This window comes from Phalaenopsis equestris, unplaced genomic scaffold (assembly GCF_001263595.1).
Source record: "Phalaenopsis equestris unplaced genomic scaffold, ASM126359v1 Scaffold000006, whole genome shotgun sequence".
NCBI lineage: Eukaryota > Viridiplantae > Streptophyta > Magnoliopsida > Asparagales > Orchidaceae > Phalaenopsis > Phalaenopsis equestris.
In genome coordinates, this window is record NW_018164448.1 from 93,068 (window position 1) to 106,407 (window position 13,340).

General features: G+C 37.5%; 2 protein-coding genes across 3 annotated transcripts in view; both read right to left on the minus strand.

Annotated features, from left to right (window-relative positions):
* Positions 1-4,217, minus strand: part of LOC110018211 (protein TRIGALACTOSYLDIACYLGLYCEROL 2, chloroplastic) — a 16,704-nt gene extending 12,487 nt beyond the window's left edge. The window contains exons 1-2 of one of the 2 annotated variants that reach the window (XM_020715456.1): positions 3,794-4,217; positions 3,009-3,588 (exon numbers count right to left, since the gene is read on the minus strand). In XM_020715456.1, the coding sequence (XP_020571115.1) occupies positions 3,009-3,524 (516 nt within the window). In that variant the 5' untranslated portion in view covers positions 3,525-3,588; positions 3,794-4,217. The remainder of the gene's footprint in view (positions 1-3,008; positions 3,589-3,793) is intronic. The other variant, XM_020715455.1, reaches the window with a different exon arrangement.
* A 4,405-nt stretch (positions 4,218-8,622) lies between these two features.
* LOC110018259 (glucan endo-1,3-beta-glucosidase-like) lies at positions 8,623-11,092 on the minus strand. Its single transcript, XM_020715526.1, has 3 exons — positions 9,781-11,092; positions 8,982-9,255; positions 8,623-8,812 (listed from the first exon to the last, which is right to left on the minus strand). Exons 1-3 carry the CDS (start codon positions 10,840-10,842, stop codon positions 8,784-8,786), a joined length of 1,365 nt encoding a protein of 454 aa, XP_020571185.1. The 5' UTR covers positions 10,843-11,092; the 3' UTR covers positions 8,623-8,783.
* Positions 11,093-13,340: the final 2,248 nt, after the last annotated feature.

A 13,340-nucleotide genomic window follows, 5' to 3' on the forward strand; every position in this document is an offset into this window, starting at 1 on the left:
AAGTTATATATATATATATATATATATATATATAAGTAATCATGAACATTTATGCTAACATGATGATTAGATTGTCTTATCACGCTGCTATTATATAATAAATTATATATCTTTTATTACTTATGTTGCATATCCCAATGTATTCATTTGTACTTTAATAAATATAAGTTCCTTATTGAATATAAAATATAAATTCATGCATTACAATACTTTTTTTATAGCAAGTTCTATCAAGTTGCTTAATGCATTGCTACATGAACAAATATTTAGCAAAGCCATTTTATTTGGGTTGTTGAATTTAAGTTGTAGTTTGTAATTGTATCTATGTTAAATTGTGTAGTGTCAAGTCAATCAAAGTATTATGGGTGAATAAGATTGTACATATGACATATTTATCACATCTCCCAATATATTTACAAACAATCCACAAAATTTTGAATGTTAATTACTAAGATTATCTTTATAATTCCATGCTATAGCAACATTTACAATTAAGCAGGGATAGAGCCAAAAAATTATTTTAGTGGGGGCACAAACTACCAACTTTAAAAATATCCTCAATCAATTTCATCAAATCTAAATAAAGTTACATATTTTGATAATTTCAATAGAAAAAATTGCATAAATACAATATAGATTTTGATTTATTAATTAATTTTATAATCTCCACAAAATTATTATTTTGATAATTATATGTTTATTAATTTATTTTTAAAAAATTTAAAACTAATCAAATATAGTAAAAAATTATATTATAATATCCTGACTAATTGTAGTAAAAATATATGACAATTTTTGTGATTTAAAATTTAATATAAAATTAAATTATTTTTATATTATTAACTAAACAATTACAAATTTAAAAAAATCAACTAAAAATTAATTTCAAATTTTAATATTTAAGCTTCAAAAATTAATATACACTTTTTAGCGAAAGATTTAGATGGACTAAATGTTAAAAATAAAGTTTAATATTTAAATGTTATAAACTTAAATACATAAGAATTGGGTACTATATTGCAAATGCCCCCAAAACCACGAGTTTCAGTTTAAAGGGAAAGGCACAAAATATTTGCAGTTGGACTGGTGTAGATGTGCAAACTTAGCTAGTTGAATTTTTCTATTTACTGAAAGAGCTTCTAAAATTAAAAAAAAAACTAATTTCTAAAGTTAAATTGATTATCTCATTTCTTAATTTCTAATAAACAATTACGTATTTGCACCATCACCATTAATTATTAAGATAAAGGAACAACATAATATATGTTATTGATCAGGCTGTTAGGGTACGGGCCCCAGTGTCCCCACTATAGCTCCGCCTGTGCAAGCAAGAAATGGAATTTAGTTGTATTTGTAATATATCTTCAAATAATTTTTTATATTAATAAGTTATTTACCCTAGCCATAAATTACACCATGGAAACAAATTGTCATATTTTTGTATAGTATACTTATGTTCATCAAAACAAACTTATCAAAATAAAAAAATTGACAAAAAATAGGATAATTGCTAGAGAGAACCTAAACAAATGATTGAGAAAAAACTAACGATAATGATGATAATGATGAAGGAATTGGTTTAAAGAAAAAAAGAAGAACAAAACAAGACATTATGTGTGCAACTAATGAAATAGCAATCAATACATTCAACGTTCAGGAAGAAATAACGAAGTTGCTTTGCTACTAACTAATGACCCCACAAGAAACATTAAACGGTTAATTGTTTGTGTAAAAAAAAAAACAGAACCATAAGGACTACATCTTTACCAAGTTATGCTCCTAACATAAGCATATATACACTGATATATAGGTAAGAGAAGAGAACAATAAGGATAATATCTTCAAAAAATGACAATATTACAAATAAATGATAGTGTAGATCCCTACTATAAATAGTTTAGATAATGTGTTGATTTAGATATGATAACACTCTCCTGCAAACTCAATATTGCATAAAAGATTTCAACTTGATTTTAAGAAAATTTGTGAAGAAAAATGGCATAATTGGAAAAAATTTGGAGCCCAAAGGTTTTTGTTTTCACAAGGGAAGTGCAAAAAATTTATCAAATAGTAGTGTGAATCATATGAAAATATCAGCAACAAGATCCATGTCAGAAAGGAACAAATAAGATCCTCAATTGTACGCATCAATAATAAATATTGTGAAAAGTATCGTCAGAGAGAGTCAATGAAGAGTGACAACTTTGACTATTAATAGAGAGCAACAACGAAATGAAGACAAAAGCCACTAGTGCAAGAATTGCTAGAAAATAAAAAACATTTTTTTACGAACTACTAAAGGGATGGCAGTTGAGATTGGGCGTGATCAATAGTAAGAATGATCCAAGTTAGAAAATAGAAATAAAGACCTGAATAGCTACAGATGAGGGCTTCCCAAAGGAAGGCCCCAAAATTATAACTACAAGGCATTTAGTCAAACAGGTTGCATGCTATCTCAACAAGGTTGATAAAGGCAGGCAGGTTTAATCGTGGTACGCGAAAATACATTAGTTCGGTACTTCAAAAATATCACCTAGATGCTAGATTTTGTAACAGTAATGTTTCAGGTGCTATGTATTTAATTATCCCTATAAACTAATATTTTATTTGATAACTTAGATATGATAGCAGTTTCGATTTTATTTAAAAGTGTCATCCAAATAATATTGTTGTTTATATGATGCTCCTCAATCAAATTCAGTGTTTGGTTTAATGTTTTCGTACTTAACAACGCAATATGATTTTGATTTTTCTTTTGTATTCATTTATCTTAGCGATTAAATAGCCTAACATCTAGATGCCAGCATTTTTAGCTAACATCAAGATTTCATCAAAATAGAACATAGATGTCATTTAGATTTTTTTTTACTTTGCTTAAAGATGCCAACAAACCAAAATAGTTAACATCAGCTAATAGCACAACAAACATTATAGATGTCAACTAACTAACCATCCCCTAAATTACTAATAAGATCTCATGCCCAAAGAAAGTTGGTTAAAATAAGTACCTCGACGACCGCATCAATGCTTTTTAAAGAAGAATTGACATGAACAACCTTCCCAACAGTCACACCTCTTATCCTAACTGGTGTTCCAACGCAGAGTCCACAAGCTTGCGAGAACTCAAATACTGCTTGATATTTCCTCAACTGTGAGCTTAGATGAAAGCCCCTCAACCAAGCAAGACTAAGAGCAACAAGAGCCACACCAGAAACAACAAATAGCCCAACACCACCTTCCCAAATGCTCTTCTGACCAAACCCAAAATTACTCAGTGGCTGCAATGTTTGCCTCCATATAACTTGTGGGACTTCAAGAACGGCAACAAGGGGGTTCCTTCTCTTCGAAGGAGGATGATTTTGGCTTCCATCTACGACCCTTGCCTTTATCTGAACTATACTTCTTGAAGATTTTGTTAGTAAATAAGAAACTGGCTTTTGAAAGCTGCTGCTAGAGGAAACCAGTGGAGAGCCCAGCATGCCATTGGAGTTTGAGGTTTGAATCCACGTACTGGAAATCAACATAACTCAAAATCTATGAGCGCCGCTAAAAGCTTAATAGGAGACTGATAATTCGCTACTTTAAATCCTGCAGCAGGATTAATGAATAAGTTCAAAATACTGGTTTGATTATTCAAGCGTATACAAAATGCTTTTTTTTTTTTTTAAATACAGTTCTAGTTTCGAGAAATCACAAGTCCCAAAGCGCAAATTCAATCCAGGATGACAACAAACAGAGCAAATTAAGCATGAAATTCATAAACCCTAGAAATCAAGCAAGAACTAGCACTCACAGGCAATGGTACTGATCCCAGCAAGCATATCCGAACACCCAGAAGGGTTTTCTCGCATCAAACAAAGAAAAGTAGCGTAATCAAAGTCATTACAAAAGACCAAAAGCTACATCTATTTCTTAAATAGATCAAAGAGAAAAGAAGATCACAGAGGATTCGTCCGAAACTGCTCTACTGAATTATAATATCTGCTCGAATAAAATATAAAAGAGCTGTTTTTTCACTGAAGCGGACTAAAATAGGGCATGAGCTCCGGGAAGAATCCGAGATGCTCGGCGGCGCACCACGGCGAAGAAGAAGTTGGTACAGAAAATGGGAACCGAAAGCAGAACACTTGCTGGTGGCGTGGAATGGCCGGTGGATGGGTAAATACAGACGAGATGGTTTGAGCCGCCTCCTACATCTGTGGAAATTAGAAGCAAGTAATTTGAAAAATTAGTAATGCTAAGCATGCTTGTACTTTTTTATCTTTTTTTTTTAACTTTTAATGTTAGTATTTAAAATAGTTTTTTATGAATTTTATAATTATTTATTATAATAAATTCTATTGAAAATTTCTGCTCTAAACTCATTATTTTGCTTGAAATTAACTATAAAAATATTTTTTGGGCTTCAAAAGTATTAAAATTAAATGTAATATAAAAAAATTATAAAATAAATATTTGAGCTTAAAATTAGGCTTGAAGTAGGTTGAGATGGTCGGCACGACAGCTAGCGATCTAAATCAATCTTTAATAAAAATAGGAAATATTTTCATTAAATAATAATATTTAAATGGCTGGTATGATTTTTTTTGCAAAAATAATTTAAATATTTATTTATTTTTATGGATAAATAATTATTTTCATGTATAATTATGCCTGTGGGGGAGGGGAAAACTCACCTCTCAATTCTTCTTTAAGAACTCTTTTTTATAGGTGAGGAATTAACCATTTATACATTCTCGTTTCTTTTTGGTATATTGAATAATTAATTCATTATGTTATCACTGACAAAGTAACGCCGAGATTTCAACATAAAAAGTGCCCTGAAATATAAATAATTAGAATGGCTTGTTAATTCTTCTATTTTTCTTAGTTCTTCTCCTTATTTCTTTGTTTTTTGCAAAATTTATTGTTGAATCCAAGAATGTTTGGGGGATCGTGCAAGGAATAGTAGAAATAGGATGTTTCAGGGCTCGTGAACCCATTTTATTTTATCAAAAATATATGTTACATGTGAGGGATGTCGAAGGTCTCCTATATATATAATATATTTACATATTACATATTTAGCATTATTTTAAAGATGAGAGCAAAGGGCATTCTAGTCCCTTTATGTTGGACCGTCAGATAACCTCAAGATCCGTGCAAACCATTTTTAAGAGCACATATTAAGTTTCTCAATTTTTTTGCTCCTTCATAACGACAACTGCAATAAAAACAAAGAAATTTATAAATCAAATAAATCTTGAACATAAAACTTGCTAATAATACCCCTTGGTAGGGTGCTTTTTGCACTTGATTTTGGTATATTTGTCTTCATTTGTTGAATTTGTCATTCTAAAGTTTTTTTTATTTATCGGAAGGAAGTTTTCGGGTTATGGTGGCTGGTCGAAGGAAAAGACGGTTGTCAGAGGAAGAGTTGATCGTCAGAATAAGAGTCTTAGGCGCAGAAGCTCACCCTAAGCGGAGTCTTGAAATTGCTCGTCGCGGAGGGGAGTCTTAGAGTTGCTCACTCTAGAGGAGAGACGTGGAATTGCTCGCCCCAGAGGAAAGTCTTGAATATGATCTCCCTTGAGGGGAGTCTTAAGAGTTTCTCACACCATAGGAGAGTCTTAGAGTTGCTTGCCTAGGGGGCGGGAGTATTGAAGATGCTTGTTCCGGAGAGGAGTCTTAGAGTTGCTTGCCCCTGACGTGAGCCTTGAAGATGCTTGGCCCAGAGGGGATTCTGAGAGTTGCTCACCCTAGATGGGAGTCTTAGAGTTGCTCACCCCAGAAGAAATCTTGAAAATGCACGACCCAAAGGGGAGTCTTAGAGCTACTTGCCCCGAGGAGAGTCTTGAAGATGTTTTTCACGGAGGGGAGTCTTAAAGTTGCTCGCCCCAAAGGTGAGGCTTAATGTTGCTCGCCCCGTAAGAAAGTCTTGGATTTGCTCTCCTCGGAGAGGAGTCTTGGAGTTGCTCGCCCCGAAGGGGAGTCTTGTAGATGCTCGCCCCAGAGAGGAGTCTCAGAGGTGCTCGCTCCGGAGGGGTGGCTTGAAGACGCTCTCCCTAGCCAAATTCTAATCTTAGAGCTAGCTAAGAAAGAAAATGAGAGGTTTGACGAGGTTATACCATCGTGGTGGTTCATCGAAGTCCAGTCGTTGCTCGAGAGAAACTCTCTTTGTTACAAAGAGATTAAAATGGCTGCACTCCAAGTATCGGCCTCCGCTCCCCTCAGGTGATGAAGCTCTCATCGCAAGGAGTATTTCTGACACCAGCACAACATCATGCTTTTCTCTTCCTCTCTGTTTATTGGACCAAGGCAATGGATGAGAAAGAAAACATGAGAGGAAGAAAAAGAAGAAGAATGAAAAAGCTCTCAGAGAATTCTCCAAATGCTCCTTTAATCACTCCTCAAGCTCTCTGTCTCTCCCCATATTTCTCGGACCAAGACATTGACTGTAAATGAAAATGAGAGAGGAACAAGATGAAAGAAACAAAGAAGAGGAAGAAGAAGAGTCCTGGTGAAGTATCTCTCCTAGAATTCCCCAAAACCCTCCAAGGCTCTCTATGATCAATCCTGGCTCTCCCCAGTGAAATCAATGTGCTCCCTCCAAATCTCCACCCCCCCCCCCCTTCCCCCCCCCAAACCCCCCCCCCCCCCCCCCTTCCCGCGCAAGAAAGATATTCACAAAGAGTTGAATGATCACTTTCCTCTTTTGGCAAGCGCCCTAGTTTAGAGATCATTTTTGGCTCAGGGTTGGTCCAATGGCTTATCCGAGTGGTCGAAAGGCATCTGGACATAAAGCCAAAGACCAGGAAAAGGAATAGGTGATTATGTGTGGCGCGGTCACGCAAAAAAGAGGTGTGGCCACCCCTGGGTGTGGTCAAGCCTAACCTAGTTAGCGTTGTTTCCTGTTTTATGGTGATCCGAACCACATGGCAAGATCGAGAAGGCCCTCCCTAAGCTCAAACGATGTTCCGGACGCATTCGCGCTGTCTTTTCCGCCATCTGGAGTCCTCTAAAGGATAATTCCTCATGTATAAGCTAATTTAGGGTCTGATTTATTCGTGTGCATCGAACAAAACTCATCCAGTCGGGGTCAATGTAATGTTTGTCATCCCTCGCCTCATCGAGAGCCAAAGCTTAACAAAATGGTCTTGATCACGTGCCAGAGGATCGAAGGCGGGATGTCTTGGACCTTAGAGAGTTGTATGTACATGAAGCATACCCTAAGGTTGCTCGAGTGAAAATCATATGCACATGACATCAAAAATTGATACCAATATCTTTCTCTCAATTATTATAACAAGCATACTTGCTTCAATGAGATCTTTGACGAGGACTCCCAAAAATCGATTACAATGTTATATAATAACTTATCATGTATGTTGTTAAAATGAAGACGTTTTTAGTGACGCACAAATCATGATGTGAAATATTCTTGTTGTTGATGTAACTCACGCCACTTTCTTCATATTTTTTTACACTCCATAAAGTAGAATATCTGGTAAGCATCCTCCAAAATCATCCCCAAATAATACAGTAGTTCTTATGTTAGACATGAGTGCTACATCAAATCAATACATGTTTAATGAGTTTCAACCGAGCAAAAGAAACATTCTCTTAAAAGAAATACCCACTAAAGACTAGAGTAATTTTCAAGCTAATTCACCAAGTCGTCAAACTTCTCTACATTAAAAAACAATCGAAAATGTGCATATTTTAGCCTCCAACATGAAGAGTTGATGTCATCAACTTTAAGAAATATATTTCTAGCATACTATAGCCATCATTAACCTCTTATTATCATTATGATGAGATTTTTCTCATAGACCAATCTATTATGTAATATAATTCAAGAACCACCATGAGAATGCGCTTCCTTATTCCCTCCATTATTAGGGTTCATTACAAATCCAATCTTGACCTTATTCAACCGCTATTCAAGACCAACTCATATCATTTGAGTTGATCACAAAATAGATGCATGACTTTTAGCTTACTCTAAACTAACTGATTCATTCTACCGAAATATGTTAAGTAGTGCAGCATTACATTGTCCTTGGAGGTGAGTACGATCAAGTCAACTTGCACTTTCGTAGATTTAGATTAGCTCAAAATTAAAACTTTCATTCCAACTTGTTAGGAGAAAAATTGGCTACATATATCATACTAATTATATTTATGACAATGTTAAGTCTTAATTCAATTTTTAACTATGCTTTAACTAAATAAAATCAATCTCCACACTCAAGTTTATGTTCGAGTGTTTAGTAGTGCTAGACACCATGTAATTAAAAACATTTTTTTTTGGAGATTTTATAGCAAATTTACCCTTAAATGCACACACACTATATGCAAGGCATTAAGGTTGTAAGTGAGCCAAGAAGACTCCGATCTAGCTCGGGCTCAACTCAATAAGTGGCCCGTGAACTGGCTCAATGAGCTAACAACCCAAGCTCAAGCCAACCCCAGCTCGCCTCATTAGCTCACTCGACTCGACTTGTTTACACCCCTTCAACGCATTGAATCCAAAATCCTTCGATTGCAACCCAAACATCCATCCAACAAGCTAAAATGGCATCATAATAAAAAAATAATAGTAATATGATAAAACAAAAAACAAATAAAATTTATAAGGGAATAAAAAACCGCAATCATAACCGTGACGCAGAAGCAATAATTCATTCAGATTTGTATGTTTATAAGCAGACAACGTTACCAACACATCACTACTACAATTAACTTCACTCCAAATTAAAAAAACAGACGCTAACATCGAACAAATCCCACCACCATCCCCTTCACGTGCTATAGTTGCAATCTCCATTGCCTGCCAAGCACAACAAATACACAAGTTCAAACTTATATGAGCTGCAAAATAAGTGAAAATATACATTTGCATACATACATAAGATGGTATATATGTAAATATATAAGAGTTATGTGGTGTGTATGTGTAAATTGCCCATTTACAAACCAATTCATATAGAAATACTCACTGGGGTCATTGGTGACGATAACTCCCGTCCGGCCGAAGTCGCAATTGAAGTCGTGGCGGCCCGCGAACTGGTAGTAGGCGTTCATTGCATAGTTTGCGTGGGCTTGGGCCGTATTGGGCTGGAAGCACGGCCCGCCCGCCTGAATCGGCCCACAGTCCACTCCCGCTGTGCTGCACGCGTAGTCAATGTTAGCCTGTAAAGCCGCCTCGCTCGCACCGCCGGTCGCCACGCACCATTCCGTTGTCCCCGTCGGCGCCGGCGTGGGCCCACCTCCCTGACCGCGAGTCATTATTTTATAAATTAAAATAATTATTATTTTAAGAAAATGAGCACAAAATTATGAAAACATTGACTTCAAAGAAGCTTAAATGTGGAGAAATTATGAGAACGCAGGAAGAGATGCATTCGGATTTTTACTGTGGATCACGGTAATTAATTTTTTTTAAAAAAAAGAGTAAATACATCTTTACGGTCATCAACGGCAGAGATCAGCTGCGCTGCATTAGGTGTCTGTATAGAATAATTTTTCGATAGATCTCCAGTGTCGATGTAAAAGAGCGTATACGGTACGGTGGAGATCGGTCCTGGACTTTCTTTAAATAACAAAAATGAACCCTCACGCAACCTCAACAAAGGAAGCATGTCTGACAAGGGAAGGACATCGTTGATTTACGAAGGCAACCGTCTGATGAGGATCAGATGTACAGCGATCGAATCAAATAAAAGCCAAATAAACCGACTGGCAGTGGCATTTCCGTCATAATTCGATGAACTAAACCCAAATAATCAAACCACTCACCTGGGCGCCTCCCCGGAGGACGCCGGCGTCGTACACCGGCGTAAAATCCGGCCGAAAAAGCCCGAAATTCCGTTCGGCGGTGGGCCCCGGCTTCAAGTCCTCGTTAAATAGGGAGAAAACATAGGTCTCGAACGTCCGATTCGGCATCAACGGCGTACCTTTACCGGAGGTCACGTGCCGTATGAGTTCCCCGTTATACGCCGCCGCATCATCAACGTTGACGCCGACCTGCCCCGCGTCGCCGGCAGACGGCCATCCGCTCTCGCCGACGGTGATCTCGACGTCGCCGTAACCGAGACGGTTCATCGCCGAGAAAACGGCGTCCATCTGAGCTTCAAACATGTTCGTATAGTTGATTTGGGTCACCGGGTCGAAGAACCCGGGATTGGGCTTAAACAGGGCGTAATTCAGGGTTCGATTAGAGTAGCCGAAGTAAGGATAGGGGTTAACGACGAAGGGGGTTTTGGATTTGCGGTGGAAATCGAGCATTGGGGCAAAGATTACACGGTCGTAACCGCGGCGGAAGCGGCCGGAGGAAGGGGGCTCGGAGGCGGAGAGGATGCCGAGAGAGTGAGGGGTGGAGACTCGGATTTGGTGGAATCCGGCGGCGGAGAGGGCGGCGGAGAGGGAACGGAGGGCGGGGACGAGGTGGGCGATGAGGTTGCGATCGGATGTAGCGAGGACTTCGTTTCCGACGGCGATGAGGGAGATGTTGGTGGCGGGATAGAAAGGGGATACGTTGTTGGTGAGCCAGGTGGTGGCGCCGGAGAGGGTGGAGAGAGAGAGTATGTCGGAGTTGGGGGCGGTGATGGTGAGGGCGATACCGGTTCCGGCAAATGCACGGATCATGTCGGGGTTGGAGTCGAAGAGCTTCACGCGGTCGATGAAGGTGCGATCTTTGAGAAAGGCGGCGACTTGCGCCGGCGGTGGGAGGTTGTCGGCGAGAGCGCCGTAGTTTACGCCAATGGAGAAGGAGGTTGAGGGCAAAGGGTAGACGAGGAGAAGTATGGTAAGGGAGAGGGTAAGGAAAAGTGTGAGGGAGTGGTATGGTGTTTTGGCCATGGTTGGGGCTTGGATGGAGAGGAAGGAGGGAGGAGTTTTATTTTGAGGAGGGGAGATGTCGACCGAGGAAGGCGAAATGAGAACCGGGCTCTTCAGAAACTGAGGTGGAAGGGGGGATGGTTGTTTGGAGGAAGAAGATGAATAGCATCAATGGCGTTTAATTGGAATTTGGAATGGTTTGCCGAACGGGTTTGAAGCAAGAAGATATTTTTTGGGGCATGTGCTGAAAGATTCATAACGTCTTTCGAATTTTAAGCAGTGCGTGTTCAAAGCGAAAAAAAAAAAAAAAAAAAAAAAGGGATTTTTTTCATTTTTTTCCTTGTGTGGGATTATCTGTTCTGACTTGACTGGATTGGACAGCCGACTTTAAATCGATTACCGACCTATAGATTTAGTTCATTTTATACTGGTTATTTGAGCTTAGGGTTTCAACTAAAAATATTGTTTTCAAAATTTTTATATAAATTATGTTAAAGTTCAAAAAAAAAAAAAATAATGTATTGGTATTTTTTATATATAAATATTAATATTTGTTTATATTGCATTTAAAATTTAAATTTCACTAACGAAATTACTAATTTTACTTTAAATACAGCTTTTTCAATATATATTTGATATCTTAAAATAATAAAATAATATTTTTAGTAAATATTAAATTGAATTATTAAATATGTAAAAATATGTCATATGTTGAATTTAAAATATGTCATATTACGTGGCATGTGAGTTGAATTTTGATGTGAATCATGCGGTGGTGGAATCAAGGGGTTGTATCGCAGCGTCGTGGCCACAAGTGGTGAGTTTATTTGGTTTAAAGTCATGACATTGGTCCCGGTGTTGCGACCCTAAGACAGTGTATATGCTTAGCCTAGAATCGTGACGTAGATCCTGATGTCACAACGCTACGCCGTGAGCTCGACTGAGCATAGAATTATGAAGTTATTTTTAGTGTTGCGGCCTTAGACTGTGAGCTTAACTAGTCTGACACTTCATCTCTACTCACATAGATATGATGTTGCGCTCTTTAGCTTAGCGTTGTAGCGCGCCTTGACGTCAAGTCCTACTCGAGAATATTATCTCTTGCAGATGAGTTGTCAATGCACCATGCTTATCGTAGTGTAGTGACTTTGTTACAAAATTTAGATATGTTAAAGGATTCAAGCCTTAGCCCTTATGGGTTGGGGGTGAGGGATGTTCTTCTCTTGATCGATTGTTTCACCTCCTTATAAAGATGGTGATCATCATTCTTTCCACTAGTTCATTGGTCCGGTTTGATTGTAGTGAACATTTTAAAATCCTAACCTATGTGGGTTGGCAGCTAGAGGTTCTTTACTTCGGACTGTTTGTTTCAGCCCCTTGGGGAAGTAGCATTTTTCGTTCTTTCGCCTAGTCCGATTGAGTTTACAGTATGTTCTTCATGATCAACTTAGTTGCTATAAACTCATCCTTTTCATGTATACCATAAAAAGCCACATGGTGATACATTATGGTATGTGATTGAGTCCTGCTATGAATTATGAGTAAATGTGCATTTTGTGTGTTTAGCATGTTGGCACTATCCACCACCATGTATGATAAAACAAGTGGTTGGCACAGAGGCGTTGCACCCATAATGTCGTGACACCATCCCTTGTTCTCTCAAGATTAGGCAATTGATATTGCAGTGCTATGCTTATAATGTTGTAATGTTACTCTAATTTAAGTACTTTTTTTTATGATCACTTTGTCTTGTGCCATTTGATTTTTTTGTTATTATCAATTGTGTGTTACATGTATTTGATGTGTGAGGCATATCCATTGCATATTAACCTTTGTGTTCGTCTTTGGGGTTAAATTCTTAAGACCCTTGATTTGTGTATATTGTGCATTTTTTTTACACCGTGTGATTCATTTTATTTGGGTGAACCTACATATCTTTTTATATATATCCAAGTTGGCGAGTAACATGGTAGTGTCAAGACTTTAGAAAAACTCAAGAAATGAATTGTGGTGATAATAGAAAAATGAGCATTACATGCAAGCTTGTCTGAGCAGGCAATGTGAATTGTCTTATTATTACCAGATATTGTAGGATTGTTCCAATCACAGAAGTGAATTGGAATTTGTCACTGGTTTGACTTATGTTGGTTCGCTTAGGTACTTAGAATGAGGCAAGACTTAGTGACTCTGTCAAGATCCTAAGAGTGTGCCCTTAGCCACATTTCATGTCATACCCTAGATGTTGGATTTGCAACACCTTATATGTGTTTGTTTAAACTAGGGCTAGGGAGTAGTTAGGTTTTTCATATATAGCCTGCATGTTAGTTTTCTCATATTGGGTGTCTTCTTGTGTGTGCTTGTTAGGTTTGAGACGTGTGCACTGATATATGTAGGGACAATCTTCTACAGGGTGTCATGTCTGAAGTAGAGGAACTAAAAGTTCTAAAAAAACTCATAAATAATATGTTTTTTGTTGGTGCTAAAATTGTTAATCTCTCCTACTGTTGGATATGGCTCAT

Excerpts from the sequence above, each read along its gene's own strand:
- LOC110018259 (XM_020715526.1), bottom strand. The coding sequence starts at position 10,842 with ATGGCCAAAACACCATACCACTCCCTCACACTTTTCCTTACCCTCTCC. Across the intron at positions 9,256-9,780 it reads TCCTCCGGGGAGGCGCCCAG|GGAGGTGGGCCCACGCCGGC; the intron begins GTGAGTGGTTTG and ends ACTCGCGGTCAG. Across the intron at positions 8,813-8,981 it reads TATCGTCACCAATGACCCCA|GCAATGGAGATTGCAACTAT; the intron begins GTGAGTATTTCT and ends TGTGCTTGGCAG.